The sequence below is a fragment of the Pristiophorus japonicus genome, chromosome 2 (assembly GCF_044704955.1).
Source record: "Pristiophorus japonicus isolate sPriJap1 chromosome 2, sPriJap1.hap1, whole genome shotgun sequence".
In the NCBI taxonomy this organism is placed as follows: domain Eukaryota; kingdom Metazoa; phylum Chordata; class Chondrichthyes; family Pristiophoridae; genus Pristiophorus; species Pristiophorus japonicus.
In genome coordinates, this window is record NC_091978.1 from 369,279,763 (window position 1) to 369,295,700 (window position 15,938).

The following is a 15,938-nucleotide window of genomic DNA, read 5'->3' on the forward strand; positions in this document are numbered from 1 at the left end:
GAGTGCCGCACTGTCGGAGGTGCTGCGTTTGTTTTAAATCTCGGGCCCTGTCTGCTCTCTCGGATGGACACGAAATATCCCACAGCACTATTTCGAAGAAGAGCAGGGGAGTTCTCCCCTGTGCCGTGCTCAATATTTATCCCTCAGCCAACACCTGAAACATTGTCTGGTGATTTATTTCATCAGTGCGTGTGGGGAAACTGGGCATCACCTCCTTCCATCCGTCACACTGTTGTTTCAGTATTTGTATTTACTTGTTCAGTTGCACCATCCAGCAACAAGTAAAGCACATGACTTGCTGTCTGTCACTGTACATGTTTAGCAGGAAATGAAACTGAAGGATTGCAGCCCTGCTCACACAACACTAAGTCAGTGCTGCAGGGAGCAGCATGTTTCGTTGGGGGGAGTTGAGCTGCAGGTTGCTGGGCTCCAAGAGCAGCAAGGACAGGATACTTTCACAGGCCACCTATTCGGGTGCAGTCTTCGAGAATGAGGAGATTGAGTACATATGTTGCCGAGCTCGATTCAGTGTGTTTGTGCTGAGCGACGGCAGAGTTTACACTCTGGTCAACGAGCAGAGGTGGAGAGGGCAGCCAGGTGAGTGAGAAAACTGTCCCGGTGCTGCCGGGAATTACCAGCGCGGCTTTTAGTTATTCCTGCATTCATCGTCTGGGAAACGCTTTGGGACGGTCTGTGGGTGTGGGAGGTGTTATCTTTGTCCTCTTCGTAGGCTGTCCCTCGGAGTCGAGGATGACTTGCTTCCACACTAAGCTGAGTTCTCAGGTGAGTGATGAGTCCAATGCGGGACCCACATTCTGTGTCACAGGTGGGGCAGACGGTAGTTGGAGGGATCGGTGGGTGGGGTGTTTGGGTTGTCGTGCGTTCCTTCCGCTGTTTGCGCTTGGCTTCTGCGTGATCCTGGGAGCGAGACTCGAGGTGTTCGGTGCCTTCCCGGATGCTTCCCCTCCACTGGGCGGTCTTAGGCCAGGGATTCCCAGGTGTCGGTGGGAATGTTACACCTTATCAAGGAGGCGTTGAGGGTGTCCTTGAAACGTTTCCTGTGCCCACCTGGTTGGATACAGATTCATTAGTAACCTTCGAAAGGGAATGGAATAAATACCTGAGGGAGAAACAATTGCCGGGGTATGGGGAAAGAGCGGGGTGGAGTGGGACTGACGGGATCGCTCTTCGAAAGAGCCGGGGCAGACTCGATGGGCCGAATGGCCTTTGACCGTGCTGCTCTATTCTGTGATTCTCTGAATCTATGAATACAAACTCTTTCTTCTATTAAGTTACAGCGATTCCACAAAATAAGTAAATAAAAATATATCTGAATCCTATCAGGGACTTCCTCCGTAATTCAATTAATTAGTGATTGAAGTTATTTATTTATGTATTGGAAATCTCAAAAGTTAATGAAAATATCAGAATCCCATCGGGATTTAGAAAGTATCTCACGAATGAACTAATTTATATGTTGACAATTGAGAAACGTAATAAAATATACGCATCCTATCAGCGAATGGGGCACGGCCTCGTTAATGAATGAATTCATTTAGACATCGGAACTCCAGAAAGTTCATAAGATATCCAAATATAAACAGGGATTGTGAGAACCTCTCATAAATGAATTCATAGATGTAGCACTATGTAAGTTTACGGCACAGAAGGAGGCCTTTCAGCCCATCGGGCCTGTGCTGGCCCTTTAGGCTGGAGAACTCTGTGAACCAATTCCCGTCCCCAGTTCTCTCCCCATGGCCGTATATACGCAGTTAGTAAAATATTCAAATCCATGTAAAGAATCGCAAGTTTATTATTTTACAGAAAGGTGCGCAAATCAGTAATAATGGACAAGATGTCTCTCTTGGGATTCCATGTTACTTGGCTTTAAATTTATTAAAATAAGAAATTCTGGCGGTGAAATTGCCCTATTTTACAGTGCCACCGGGGGGTGCTAATGGGGCGCAACAAGTTTATCGCCCGGGGGAAGAAGTCGATAGCGCCTCCGGGGAAATTGCCGCAATGGTTTCCGGGGGGAGTTTTGCCGTTAGCGCTGCGCCCCGCTATTTGTGCCCCGGGCTGGCGCACGCACGGTGCTGATGTCATCACCGTGTGCACCGGTCCCCGATACGCCCCGCGGGGGATGTTGCCCCGCAGGCAGCAAGGATGGCACCGGCCAATGTCACCGCCAGCTTCGCAGGTCTTGGCTCCCTTAAAGGGGAGGCAGACAATGGGGTCCCTCGCTTCGACCGGGCCGTCATCCTGCAGCCCCGCGCTCCGTTATGGGTGCCGGGCAGTCGGCTCGGGGGAGGGCGTCCCTGGTGGCCATGTGGCGGCCCCCAATTGGTCTCCGGAGCGTGTCGCTAGACTCAAAACGAGCCGCCAGACAATTTTGCCCCATCTTCTTCTTGAGCATCAGCCGTGGCTCAGTGGGCAGCACTCTCGCCTCTGAGTCAGAAGGTTGTGGGTTCAAGTCCCACTCCAGGGACTTGAGCACAAAAATCTAGGCTGACCGTCCCAGTGCAGTACTGAGGGAGCGCTGCACTGTCTGAAGGGCAGTACTGAGGGAGCACCACACTGTCGGAGGGGCGGTACTGAGGGAGCGCTGCACTGTCTGAGGGGCAGTACTGAGGGAGCACCACACTGTCGGAGGGGCAGTACTGAGGGAGTGCCGCACTGTCTGAGGGGCAGTACTGAGGGAGCTCCGCACTGTCGGAGGGGCAGTACTGAGGGAGCGCTGTACTGTCGGAGGGGCAGTACTGAGGGAGCTCCGCACTGTCGGAGGGGCAGTACTGAGGGAGCGCTGCACTGTCGGAGGGGCAGTACTGAGGGAGCGCTGCACTGTCTGAGGGGCAGTACTGAGGGAGCACCACACTGTCGGAGGGGCAGTACTGAGGGAGTGCTGCACTGTCGGAGGGGCAGTACTGAGGGAGCGCTGCACTGTCTGAGGGGCAGTACTGAGGGAGCACCACACTGTCGGAGGGGCAGTACTGAGGGAGTGCTGCACTGTCTGAGGGGCAGTACTGAGGGAGCACCACACTGTCGGAGGGGCAGTACTGAGGGAGTGCCGCACTGTCTGAGGGGCAGTACTGAGGGAACTCCGCACTGTCGGAGGGGCAGTACTGAGGGAGCGCTGCACTTATGGAGGGGCAGTACTGAAGGAGCGCCACACTGTCGGAGGGGTAGTACTGAGGGAGTGCCGCACTGTCGGAGAGGCAGTACTGAGGGAGTGCTGCACTGTCCGAGGGGTTGTACTGAGGGAATGCTTCACTGTCTGAGGGGCAGTACTGAGGGAGCGCCACACTGTCGGAGGGGCAGTACTGAAGGAGTGCCGCACTGTCGGAGGGGCAGTACTGATGGAGCGCCGCACTGTCAGAGGGGCAGTACTGAGGGAGCGCCACACTGTCGGAGGGGCAGTACTGAGGGAGTGCTGCACTGTCAGAGGGGCAGTACTGAGGGAGCGCCGCACTGTCGGAGGGGCAATTCTGAGGGAGCGCCGCATTGTTGGAGGGGCAGTACTGAGGGGGCGCCGCACTGTAGGAGGGACAGCACTGAGGGAGCACCGCACTGTCGGAGGTACCGTCTTTCGGATGGGACATTAAACCGCGGAGCCGTCTGCTCTCTCAGGTGGATGTAAAAGATCCCATGGCACTATTTCGAAGAAGAGCAGGGGAGTTATCCCCGGTGTCCTGGGGCCAATATTAATCCCTCATTCAACATTACTGATAAACAGATTATCTGGTCATTATCACATTGCTGTTAGTGGGAGCTTGCTGTGCGCAAAATAGCTGCTGCGTTTCCCACATTACAACAGTGACTACACTCCCAAAAAGTACTTTGGCTGTAAAGCGCTTTGGGGCATTCCGATGTTGTGAAAGGCGCTATATAAATGCAAGTCTTTCTAATGTTTTTTACGTAGCAACCATTTATTAATGCGAGAGCGATTCTTTTGCATTTAAAAGTGACAAAAAAAATTTGTTTTATTTGTTTACCAAAACGCAACAGATGTAAATCGCAGCAAAATAAATGATTGTTTTTCTTGCATGAGGGACGAGGACATTACATGGGCCTGCACTCTGTTCCCGTCCAAACAACTAAAGGTTAAAAACAAAACCCAGCCATTGAATTCCCAGCACTTCCCAGTCAGGAGCGCAGCCGAGAATTTATTCCCAGGTGTTTCCCTGCAGAGAATCTCGCTTCAACAATCTTCAGTTTTGATTTCCTCTCTGCCTTTTAAATTTACTTTCACTTTTAATTCTGCGACGTGATGTGTTGTGTCGCTGAACAGAACGCTGTGTGTTTGGAGTGAGGCAGAGGGTCACATCGCTCTGAATTCAAGGGGGACAGCAGTGTTCCTCGAATATACGGATGATTTCTGACTCATCGTTTGTGCAGACACGCAAAATCAGCGGCAGCCGGCACAACTTTTATATTTTTGCATCTTAAATTATCTTGGGGCTGAAATTGCCCAAACTGGGCGCACGATTGGAATTAAATGATTATTCACCGCCCCAATCCACGGGGCGAAGAATAGCAGGAAATTGGGCTCTTATTTGTTTAACTGTCGGGGCGGTGTTTGGGGCAGTGAGGAGCGAACGTGTGTTGGGAGCGGGGCGGAAGGCGGGCGGTATCATCGCCTTCAGTTAAAGGAGGGGGGGGGGCGCTGCGAGCTCTGAAGCCACTTTAGTCGTCTTCTTCTGAGGCAGACCCCCAGAGTCGGGGATGACTTGCTTCGATTGGAGACCAGGTTCTGCTGCATGGGCCTGACACACACATATTCCTCCTAACCTCCCCTCAAGTCCTCTCTCCCTGTTTTGCAGCCTGTGTATCTGTCTATAGAATACTGAGCCTGTGCCCCGGGGCCCTCCCGGCTCCCGGCTCCCGCTCGCTGCTCTCCATGCACAGGCTCTGCTGCAACTTTTCTGCTCTCTCTCCAGCCGCTCACGTTTTGGTGGTTGGTTACCATCATAGGCAGTCCCTCGGAATCGAGGAAAACTTGCTTCCGCTCTTAGAATGGGTCCTTAGGTGGCTGTAGTCCAATAAGGGAATTACAGTCCCCTGCCACAGGTGGGACAGATAGTCATTGTGGGAAAGGGGAGGGGTGGGACAGGTTTGCCGCACGCTCCTTCCGCTGCCTGCGCTTGGTTTCTGCATGCTCTCGGCGATGAGACTCGAGGTGCTCAGCGCCCTCCCGGATGCTCTTCCTCCACTTAGGGTGGTCTTTGGCCAGGGACTCCCAGGTGTCAGTGGGGATTTTGCATTTTATCAGGGAGGCTTTGAGGGTGTCCTTGTAACGTTTGCTCTGCCCACCTGGGGCTCGTTTGCCGTGAAGGAGTTCCGAGTAGAGCGCTTGCTTTGGGAGTCTCGTGTCAGGCATGCAGACAATGTGGCCCGCCCAGCGGAGCTGATCAAGTGTGGTCAGTGCTTCAATGCTGGGGATGTTGGCCTGGTCGAGGACACTAATGTTGGTTACCAAACGTAGCCGTGGCTACAATTGTCCAATTACCCAGCTACAGGACGAGGTGCGGAGGGAGCCTCAGCGCAATTACTGCTATCCTGACTCGCGATCAGCGTAGACCAGGAATTGTACCTCCAACCTTCCTAGTCTGCATGGCCCAGCATCGACCAACTTAGCCTTCAGAGGAAGCTCCTTATTTCTGTTTTTAACCCATGAAAACATTCTGACCTTCTTTCACTCACAAACATCATTGCAAGTTGGCCCCATTTACTGGAGCCCCTTCCCTATCTCCCATTTACTGGAGCCCCTTCCCTATCCCCCATTTACTGGAGCCCCTCCCCTATCTCCCATTTACTGGAGCCCCTCCCCTATCCCCCATTTACTGGAGCCCCTCCCCTATCTCCCATTTACTGGAGCCCCTCCCCTATCCCCCATTTACTGGAGCCCCTCCCCTATCTCCCTCCCATTTACTGGAGCCCCTCCCCTATTTCCCATTTACTGGAGCCCCTCCCCTATCTCCCATTTATTGGAGCCCCTCTCCTATCTCTCTCCCATTTACTGGAGCCCCTCCCCTATCTCCCTCCCATTTACTGGAGCCCCTCCCCTATCTCCCATTTACTGGAGCCCCTCCCCTATCCCCCATTTACTGGAGCCCCTCCACTATCCCCCTCCCATTTACTGGAGCCCCTCCCCTATCCACCATTTACTGGAGCCCCTCCCCTATCTCCCTCCCATTTACTGGAGCCCCTCCCCTATCTCCCATTTACTGGAGCCCCTCCCCTATCCCCCATTTACTGGAGCCCCTCCCCTATCCCCCTCCCATTTACTGGAGCCCCTCCCCATCTCCCATTTACTGGAGCCCCTCCCCTATCCCCCATTTACTGGAGCCCCTCCCCTATCCCCCCATTTACTGGAGCCCCTCCCCTATCCCCCATTTACAGGTGCCCCTCCCCTATCCCCCATTTACAAGTGCCCCTCCCCTATCCCCCATTTACTGGAGCCCCTCCCCTATCCCCCATTTACTGGAGCCCCTCCCCTATCCCCCATTTACTGGAGCCCCTCCCCTATCTCCCATTTACTGGAGCCCCTCCCCTATCCCCCATTTACTTGAGCCCCTCCCCTATCTCCCATTTACTGGAGCCCCTCCCCTATCTCCCATTTACTGGAGCCCCTCCCCTATCTCCCTCCCATTTACTGGAGCCCCTCCCCTATTTCCCATTTACTGGAGCCCCTACCCTATCTCCCATTTATTGGAGCCCCTCTCCTATCTCTCTCCCATTTACTGGAGCCCCTCCCCTATCTCCCTCCCATTTACTGGAGCCCCTCCCCTATCTCCCATTTACTGGAGCCCCTCCCCTATCCCCCATTTACTGGAGCCCCTCCACTATCCCCCTCCCATTTACTGGAGCCCCTCCCCTATCCACCATTTACTGGAGCCCCTCCCCTATCTCCCTCCCATTTACTGGAGCCCCTCCCCTATCTCCCATTTACTGGAGCCCCTCCCCTTTCCCCCTCCCATTTACTGGAGCCCCTCCCCATCTCCCATTTACTGGAGCCCCTCCCCTATCCCCCATTTACTGGAGCCCCTCCCCTATCCCCCCATTTACTGGAGCCCCTCCCCTATCCCCCATTTACAGGTGCCCCTCCCCTATCCCCCATTTACAAGTGCCCCTCCCCTATCCCCCATTTACTGGAGCCCCTCCCCTATCCCCCATTTACTGGAGCCCCTCCCCTATCCCCCATTTACTGGAGCCCCTCCCCTATCTCCCATTTACTGGAGCCCCTCCCCTATCTCCCATTTACTGGAGCCCCTCCCCTATCCCCCATTTACTGAAGCCCCTCCCTTATCCCTATTTACTGGAGCCTCTCCCCTATCCCCCTCCCATTTACTGGAGCCCCTCCCCTATCCCCCATTTACTGAAGCCCCTCCCCTATCCATTTACAGGTGCCCCTCCCCTATCCCCCCATTTACTGGAGCCCCTCCCCTATCTCCCATTTACTGCTGCCCCTCCCAAAAATTAAAGCAATGGTCAGTTTAGACAATAAAGCTCAGTAAAAGACACTCCCGTGCTTTAATTCATTGATAACAAGTTCTGCAGAAGGAAACATCTGAGACGACAAAAGCACCATTTCCACAATCAGCGGCTCATTGGAGGGATGGAGATATTGGGCGGGAATTTGCAGTCAGCTGCTGAATCTCCTTCACTTCCTGTTTAGTGCCTGTGTCCTGCCCAGAGAAACCCACAACAAGGTCGTTGGCAAAGGCCCAGTTCGTGAGTGAACTTTAGTGACACCCACTGGGCGACCAGAGGTGGGGGTTGTGTGGGGGGTGTGTGTGGGGGGGGGGGGTGCTGCCTGTTTAGCGGGCCCGGTCAAACCTGTGGCCGCCATTGTCGGGCCGATCGCCGCCCAGACACTGGAGCTTCCCGCCAGGAAAAGCTCCCGGGGGCACCGAGCGGCGGCTCGCGGGGCGGTAACAGGTCGGCACTGGGCGGTACGGGGTCGGTGTGTGCCCCCAGGGGGCGGGAACATGGGTGCGGCAGAAACACGTTCCTGTCGTCGTCACCCCGGCCTGGGGGCAATTCCAGATGGGTGGACCCATCCGTCTGCCCCCGCTCGGATAGGCTTTACCGCCCCGTCACCCACTCTTACAGGCGGTAATGGACCTTAAAGAGGGGGGAAATTTCAGCCCCTGTGTGTTCAGAAATTAAAATGTTCTCTCCAACTACATAGAATCACAGAACGGTTACAGCACGGAAGGAGGCCATTCGGCCCATCGAGCCCATGCCGACTCTCAGCCAATCCCACTCCCCCGCCCTTTCCCCGTAGCCCTGAAATTATTTTTCCCTTCAGGTACTTATCCACTTCCCTTTTGAAAGATAACACTAAATCTGCCTCCACCACCCTCTCAGGCCGTGCATTCCAGATCCTAACCACTCGCTGCCTATAAAAGGGCTTTTCTTTCATCGCCTTTGGTTCTTCTGCCAATCACCTTAAATCCATGCCCTCTGGATCTCGACCCTTCTGCCAATGGGAACAGTTTCTCTCGATCCACCCTTACGTACTGTATCAAAAACCATTCATAATTTTGATCGCCTCTATTAAATCTCCTCTCAATCTTCTCTGCTCTGAGAACAACCCCAGCTTCTCCAGCCTATCCACGTAACCAAACTCCCTCATCCCTGGAATCATTCTTGTAAATCTTTCCTGCACCCTCTCTAAGGTCTTCACATCCTTCCTAAAGTGTGGTGCCCAAAGAATGGGACACAATACTCCAGTTGGGGCCAAACCAGTGTTTTATATATCTGATGCTGTTTCCATTATCTTAACGTTGCCTCCCCCCCAAAAAAAAGCATTTAGAAAATGCTCAAAATAAATAACAGCAAGAATGGTAGCAGGGATGAGGAGAGACTGCTGGGATTGTTCTCCTTGGAGCAGAGGAGGGGAAGAGGAGATTTAATAGAGTTCTTCAAAATCATGAATGGTCTTTGACAGAGTACATCGGGAGAAACAGTTTCCAGGGGCAGGAGGGTCGGTAAGCAGAGGACACGGATTTAAGGCAATTGGCAACAGAACAAGAGGAGGAGATGGGGACAATGTTTTTACGCAGCGAGATGTTGTGATCGGGAACGCGCTGCCTGAAAGAACGGTGGGAGCAGATTCAATAGTAACTTTCAAAATGGGAATAGCATAAATACTGGAAAAGGAAACATTTGTCGGGCTGTGGGGAAAGGGCAGGGGCGAGTGGGGCTGATTGGGCAGCTCTTGGAGAGCCAGCATAGGCACCCAACCCTTGTTGTTTGATTAATGGATGGAGAAGCGGCTGTAGTAGATGGGTGGGTGGGGGCTGGTCTGAATTAGACACATCACGGTACCTGCCTCAGACAATGCACCTGTCCTGATCTTTCCCAGGCAGGTGCTTATCCAAGGCCTGTCTGTTCTGTGTCTGTTCTTCTCCCACACCGATCTCCTGCTTCAGGAAAGGGCGATTTATGTCATCTCCTGTAGAACCCGTTATCAACTAATGACTGGAATGGCTGAGAAATTGGCCTCCTTAGCATCTCCCGTCATGGCCTCCGGGGTGGGCGCTAACGGGACGCGGTGAGGTGAGTGACTCCCGCTAACGTCAGCGGTGGCAGTGGGACGCCGCGCCCCGATCTCCTTCGGTCCGTTGATCGTGACATCGCCCCGGTAACGCCCCGCGCCCGAACTTGGGTTCCGCTCCCTGCAGCATCGCTGGGCGGACACCTTGGCAGCTGCTGGAGGCGTTGGTCGGGAGGCCGGGGCGCTTCGGGGGGGGGGGGGGGCGAGAGGTAAAGGCCAGGTGGCCCAGGTAAGCACGGACATTCCTGCGACGGTCTTTTTCCAATTTTTCGATTCCTCTTCGGCCGCAATCGATCGGCCCGGCTGATCAGGCCGGAGCGTGGGAGTGCATGGGGTCTGATCGGGACCGGATCGGGGCAGGATATCGCGGGAGTGCGTGGGGCTGATTGGGGCAGGATATCGCGGGAGTGCGTGGGGCTGATTGGGGCAGGATATCGCGGGAGTGCGTGGGGCTGATTGGGGCCGGATATCGCGGGAGTGCGTGGGGCTGATTGGGGCCGGATATCGCGGGAGTGCGTGGGGCTGATTGGGGCCGGATATCGCGGGAGTGCGTGGGGCTGATTGGGGCAGGATATCGCGGGAGTGCATGGGGTTGATTGGGGCCGGATCGGGGCAGGATATCGCGGAAGTGCGTGGGGCTGATTGGGGCAGGATATCGCGGGAGTGCGTGGGGCTGATCGGGGCCGGATTCCGGCAGTGCTGCACGGCCCATGGAACAGCTCTGTACACCGAGCCCCCCCGCGGCATCCAGGGAGGAAGTGCAACGATTGATTTCGTTCCCCACTTCCTTCCTGGAGTGCAAACTCCGAATATTATAAAAGTTGAAAATCATTAACGCCTGGTTCTAATTTTCACAACTTTTAAAAGCTAGCACCCAAACGTGACTCTCCTGAATTTCTCCCAATGTCCTTTATTAATTAGATTACTGTCCAAACATTACCCTTCACTGAATCCTATATTAATAAAAAAATAAAGCAAGCCTGTCTTATGATTAAACTTTCAGTCTTTTAAAAGAGTCTCACTTAACAGGCAGAAGCTAAAAGTTAATCCTAACTACGATATAAAGAGCCTTCGAAGTCTAATGAGCCCATTCCTTGCACACCGGTCTGAGCCCAGCGTTAATCCGCGTTCTGTTGGTTTCGATGTCTTTCGGTTCTTACAATTCGTGCTTTCCTTTGTGCACAGAGCTGGTTAATGGACTGCAGGAGCACAAGATTCACGCCGTGGACAGCGGAACCTCACACATACTCTTCGTTTCTGAAGCCGGAAATGTGTTTCTCACTGAATTTCATAACAAGAAACGTGGAGCGAACACAAAGCTATTCAACACAGCGGAGCCACAGTAAGAATCATTTTAGCCGCCGGTGACATTAAGTGATGAACTGTTCGTGTTACAGTAGCACATTGGTTATGTGACTGGGCCAGTAATCCAGACCCTGGATGAATGATTCAGAGACATGAGTTCAAATCCCACCACGGCAGCTGGGGAATTTAAATTCAAGTTAATTAAATAAACCTGGAATAAAAAGCTACTGGTGACCATGAAACTACTGGATTGCTGTGTAAACCCATCTGGTTCACTAAAAGATGGTTCACTAATGACCTTTAATGAAGGAAGTCCTTATCTGGTCTGGCCTATGTGTGACTCCAGCATATGTGGTAGTTCCTCAATTGCTCTCTGAAATGGTGACTCACCACCACCTTCTCTGGGCCAATTAGGGATGGGCAATAAATGCTGACCTTGCCAAGCGACACCCACAGAATGAACTTTTTAAAATCATTACTTGGTTCTTTGTGCCCTGAAGGAGAGGAGTCAAGTTGTGGTTCAGGAGGGAAGGCCACAATCGAATCATCAGCCACGGTCTCTGGATGGAATGGGCTTGATGGGCTGAATGGCCCTTTGCTCATTCCGGATTTTATTATATTCAGGGATGGGTGCTTCACTACTTGTGTTTAGTAGTTCCAGTAATATTGCTTATTAGCAATAGAAATTAAATAGGATTTAATTTTCATTGAAGGATCGAAGATTTCAAAGTAGGTAAGTGTGAGGTCATCCACTTCGGAACTAAAAAGTTTAGATCAGTGTGCTTTCTAAATGGTGAAAAGCTAGGAACAGCAGAGGTCAAAAGAGACGTAAAGGTCCAGGTACAGAGATCGTTAAAATATCATGAACAGGTAGAGAAAATAATCAAAAAGGCTAATGGAGTGCTGGCCTTTATATCCAGAGGACTAGAATACAAGGGGGTAGAAGTTATGCTGCAGCTGTACAAACCCTGGTTAGCCCACACCTGGAGCACTGTGAGCAGTTCTGGGCCCACACCTGGAGCACTGTGAGCAGTTCTGGGCCCACATCTGGAGCACTGTGAGCAGTTCTGGGCCCACACCTGGAGCACTGTGAGCAGTTCTGGGCCCACACCTGGAGCACTGTGAGCAGTTCTGGGCCCACACCTGGAGCACTGTGAGCAGTTCTGGGCCCCACACCTGGAGCACTGTGAGCAGTTCTGGGCCCCACACCTGGAGCACTGTGAGCAGTTCTGGGCCCCACACCTGGAGCACTGTGAGCAGTTCTGGGCCCACACCTGGAGCACTGTGAGCAGTTCTGGGCCCCACACCTGGAGCACTGTGAGCAGTTCTGGGCCCACACCTGGAGCACTGTGAGCAGTTCTGGGCCCACACCTTAGGGAGGGTATATTGGCTTTGGAGGGAGTGCAGCGTAGGTGTACCAGAGTGATACCCGGACTTCAAGGGTTAAGTTACGAGGGAAGATTACACAAATTGGGGTTGTATTCCCTGGGATTTAGAAGGTTAAGGGGTGATCTGATCGAAGTTTTCAGGATATTAAGGGGAACAGAGAGGGTCGATAGAGAGAGACTATTCCCGCTGGTTGGGGAGTCTGGGACTAGGGGACAGAGTCTAAACATTAGAGCCAGACCTTTAAGGAGTGAAGTTAGGAAACACTTCTACACACAGAGGGTGGGAGAGGTTTGGAACTCTCTTCCACAAACGGCAATTGGTGCTGGGTCAATTGTTAATTTTAAATCTGAGGTTGATAGCTTTTTATTAACCAAAGGTATTGAGGGATATGGGCCAAAGGTGGGTAGATGGAGTTGGTCACAGATCAGCCACGATTTCATTGAATGACGGAACAGGCTCGTGTTGCTCAAAGGCCTACTCTTACATGTTCTTCAAATGCTCTTCCAAAAAAGCTTTGGGGGAATATTCACCCATCTCTCATTAACAGAACTGAAAGAACCATCTTAGCCAGAGTTTCACGGTATGGCCCTTGGACACACCACCCACAGGAAGCTCATTCAGGGCCTGTTATACACATTGATCGCCCCAGCCCAGAGTTTCTTTATGCCCCCGGGCCCCGTCGATCCCTAACGTCTAACCACAATAAGGGATGTCTGTCGTGGGCAGACATTAGATATTCACCCTTGCAGGTTGCTTGCTATTTCCGGGGCCATGTTTGGTGCCCCTATACCAGTTTGTCCTTCTCCCCAATGACTGGTGCCTGTAAAATGTAGTAAACTGCCCCACAGTGCTTCACAGGAGCAATTATCAAACCATATTTGACACTGAGCCACATAAGGAGCTATTAGGGCAGGTGACCAAAAGCTTGATCAAAGAGGTAGGTTTTAAGGAGCGTCTTAAAGCTGTGGCTCAGTGGGCAGCACTCTTGCCTCGGAGTCAGAGGTTGTTGGTTCAAGTCCCACTCCAGGGACTTGAGCACATAAATCTAGGCTGACAGTCCAATGCAGTGCTGAGGGAGCCCAGCACTGTCACAGGGGCAGTACTGAGGGAGTGCTGCACTGTCGGAGGGGCAGTACTGAGGGAGCCCAGCACTGTCGGAGGGCAGCACTGAGGGAGCGCCGCACTGTCGGAGGGGCAGTACTGAGGGAGTGCTGCACTGTCGGAGGGGCAGTACTGAGGGAGCGCTGCACTGTCGGAGGGGCAGTACTGAGGGAGTGCCGCACTGTGGGAAGTGCCGTCTTTCGGGGCCTCACTATGAGTGAGAAACTGAGGCCCTGTCTGCCCTCTCAGGTGGACGTAAAAGATCCCATGACACTATTTCAAACAAGAGCAGGGGAAGTTATCCCCGGTGTCCTGGGGCCAATATTTATCCCTCAATCAACATAACAAAAACAGATTATCTGGGTCATTATCACATTGCTGTTTGTGGGAGCTTGCTGTGCGCAAATTGGCTGCCGCGTTTCCCACATTACAACAGTGACTACACTCCAAAAGTACTTCATTGGCTGTAAAGCGCTTCGAGACGCCCGCTGGTTATGAAAGGCTTACTTTTAAAAGAAGGGAGCGAGGTGGCGAGGTTTAGGGAGAGAATTCCAATTTTCAGGGCTTCAGCAGCTGAAGACACGTCCGCCAATGGTTGAGCGATTAAAATGGGGGATGCTCAGGAGGCCAGAGAATTGTAGGGGCAGGGAGATGTTGTAGGGCTGGAGGAAGTTACAGAGATAGGGAGGGGACGAGGTCATGGTGGGATTTGAACACAAGGATGTAATTTTGAAATCGAGGCGTTGCAGGACCAGGACAATGTAGGTCAGCGAGCACAGGGGGTGCTGGGCGAGCGGGACAAGTCAGGACACGGGTTATACTTATTGATACTCTGCAGGTATCTGAAATGCAGACCTTGTTTTAATTGTTGATTCAAGGATTTATTTGTTTACATAGGTTGCTGAGGGACTTTGCAGAAATATGTGTCATTCAAGTTGCGTGTGGGAACAATCACTCTCTGGCTCTGTGCAAAGGTAAGCAAATCAAGAAGAAAATAAATGGGAGCAGGAAGGGAGGCTGGCTCTCCTGATGGGTCGGCAGAATGGTACTGAGCACCAGAGACCAGGTACCAGCCATACCTGATCTCTGGTCTGTGCTGATCCCAGTCAGTGCATCAATCGGGCATTACAACTGTCTCCATTGATATAGAGAAGAAAAATTATACAGGGTTCCCAACTGAATCTGAGCCATTCCTGTTAGATCGTACAGAGGGAGCGCTGCACTGTCGGAGGGGCAGTACTGAGGGAGCGCTGCACTGTCGGAGGGGCAGTACTGAGGGAGAGCCGCACTGTCGGAGGGGCAGTACTGAGGGAGCGCCGCACTGTCGGAGGGGCAGTACTGAGGGAGAGCCGCACTGTCGGAGGGGCAGTACTGAGGGAGCGCCGCACTGTCGGAGGGGCAGTACTGAGGGAGCGCCGCACTGTCGGAGGGGCAGTACTGAGGGAGCGCCGCACTGTCGGAGGGGCAGTACTGAGGGAGCGCCGCACTGTCGGAGGGGCAGTACTGAGGGAGCGCCGCACTGTCGGAGGGGCAGTACTGAGGGAGCGCCGCACTGTCGGAGGGGCAGTACTGAGGGAGCGCCGCACTGTCGGAGGGGCAGTACTGAGGGAGCGCCGCACTGTCGGAGGGTCAGTACTGAGGGAGTGCTGCATTGTCGGAGGGGCAGTACTGAGGGAGTGTTGCACTGTCGGAGGGGCAGTACTGAGGGAGCGCTGCACTGTCGGAGTGGCAGTACTGAGGGAGTGTTGCACAGTCAGAGGGGCAGTACTGAGGGAGCGCTGCACTGTCGGAGGGGCAGTACTGAGGGAGCGCCGCACTGTCGGAGGGTCTGTACTGAGGGAGTGCTGCATTGTCGGTGGGGCAGTACTGAGGAAGCGCTGCACTGTCGGAGGGGCAGTACTGAGGGAGCGCCACACTGTCGGAGGGTCAGTACTGAGGGAGTGCTGCATTGTCGGAGGGGCAGTACTGAGGGAGTGCCGCACTGTCGGAGAGGCAGTACTGAGGGAGCGCCGCACTGTCGGAGAGGCAGTACTGAGGGAGCGCCGCACTGTCGGAGGGGCAGTACTGAGGGAGCGCCGCACTGTCGGAGGGGCAGTACTGAGGGAGCGCCGCACTGTCGGAGGGGCAGTACTGAGGGAGCGCCGCACTGTCGGAGGGTCAGTACTGAGGGAGTGCTGCATTGTCGGAGGGGCAGTACTGAGGGAGTGTTGCACTGTCGGAGGGGCAGTACTGAGGGAGCGCTGCATTGTCGGAGTGGCAGTACTGAGGGAGTGTTGCACAGTCAGAGGGGCAGTACTGAGGGAGCGCTGCACTGTCGGAGGGGCAGTACTGAGGGAGCGCCGCACTGTCGGAGGGTCTGTACTGAGGGAGTGCTGCATTGTCGGTGGGGCAGTACTGAGGAAGCGCTGCACTGTCGGAGGGGCAGTACTGAGGGAGCGCCACACTGTCGGAGGGTCAGTACTGAGGGAGTGCTGCATTGTCGGAGGGGCAGTACTGAGGGAGCGCCGCACTGTCGGAGGGGCAGTACTGAGGGAGCGCCGCACTGTCGGAGGGGCAGTACTGAGGGAGTGTTGCACAGTCA

At 53.7% G+C, this 15,938-nt stretch overlaps 1 protein-coding gene across 1 annotated transcript in view; it reads left to right on the forward strand.

The window, feature by feature from the left end:
* The first annotated feature begins 389 nt into the window (after positions 1–389).
* LOC139231935 (probable E3 ubiquitin-protein ligase HERC3) overlaps positions 390–15,938 on the forward strand; it is an 80,526-nt gene continuing 64,977 nt past the window's right edge. Inside the window, exons 1-3 of the mRNA XM_070862542.1 lie at positions 390–597; positions 10,748–10,904; positions 14,255–14,331. Coding sequence (XP_070718643.1) covers positions 390–597; positions 10,748–10,904; positions 14,255–14,331 — 442 coding nt within the window. The remainder of the gene's footprint in view (positions 598–10,747; positions 10,905–14,254; positions 14,332–15,938) is intronic.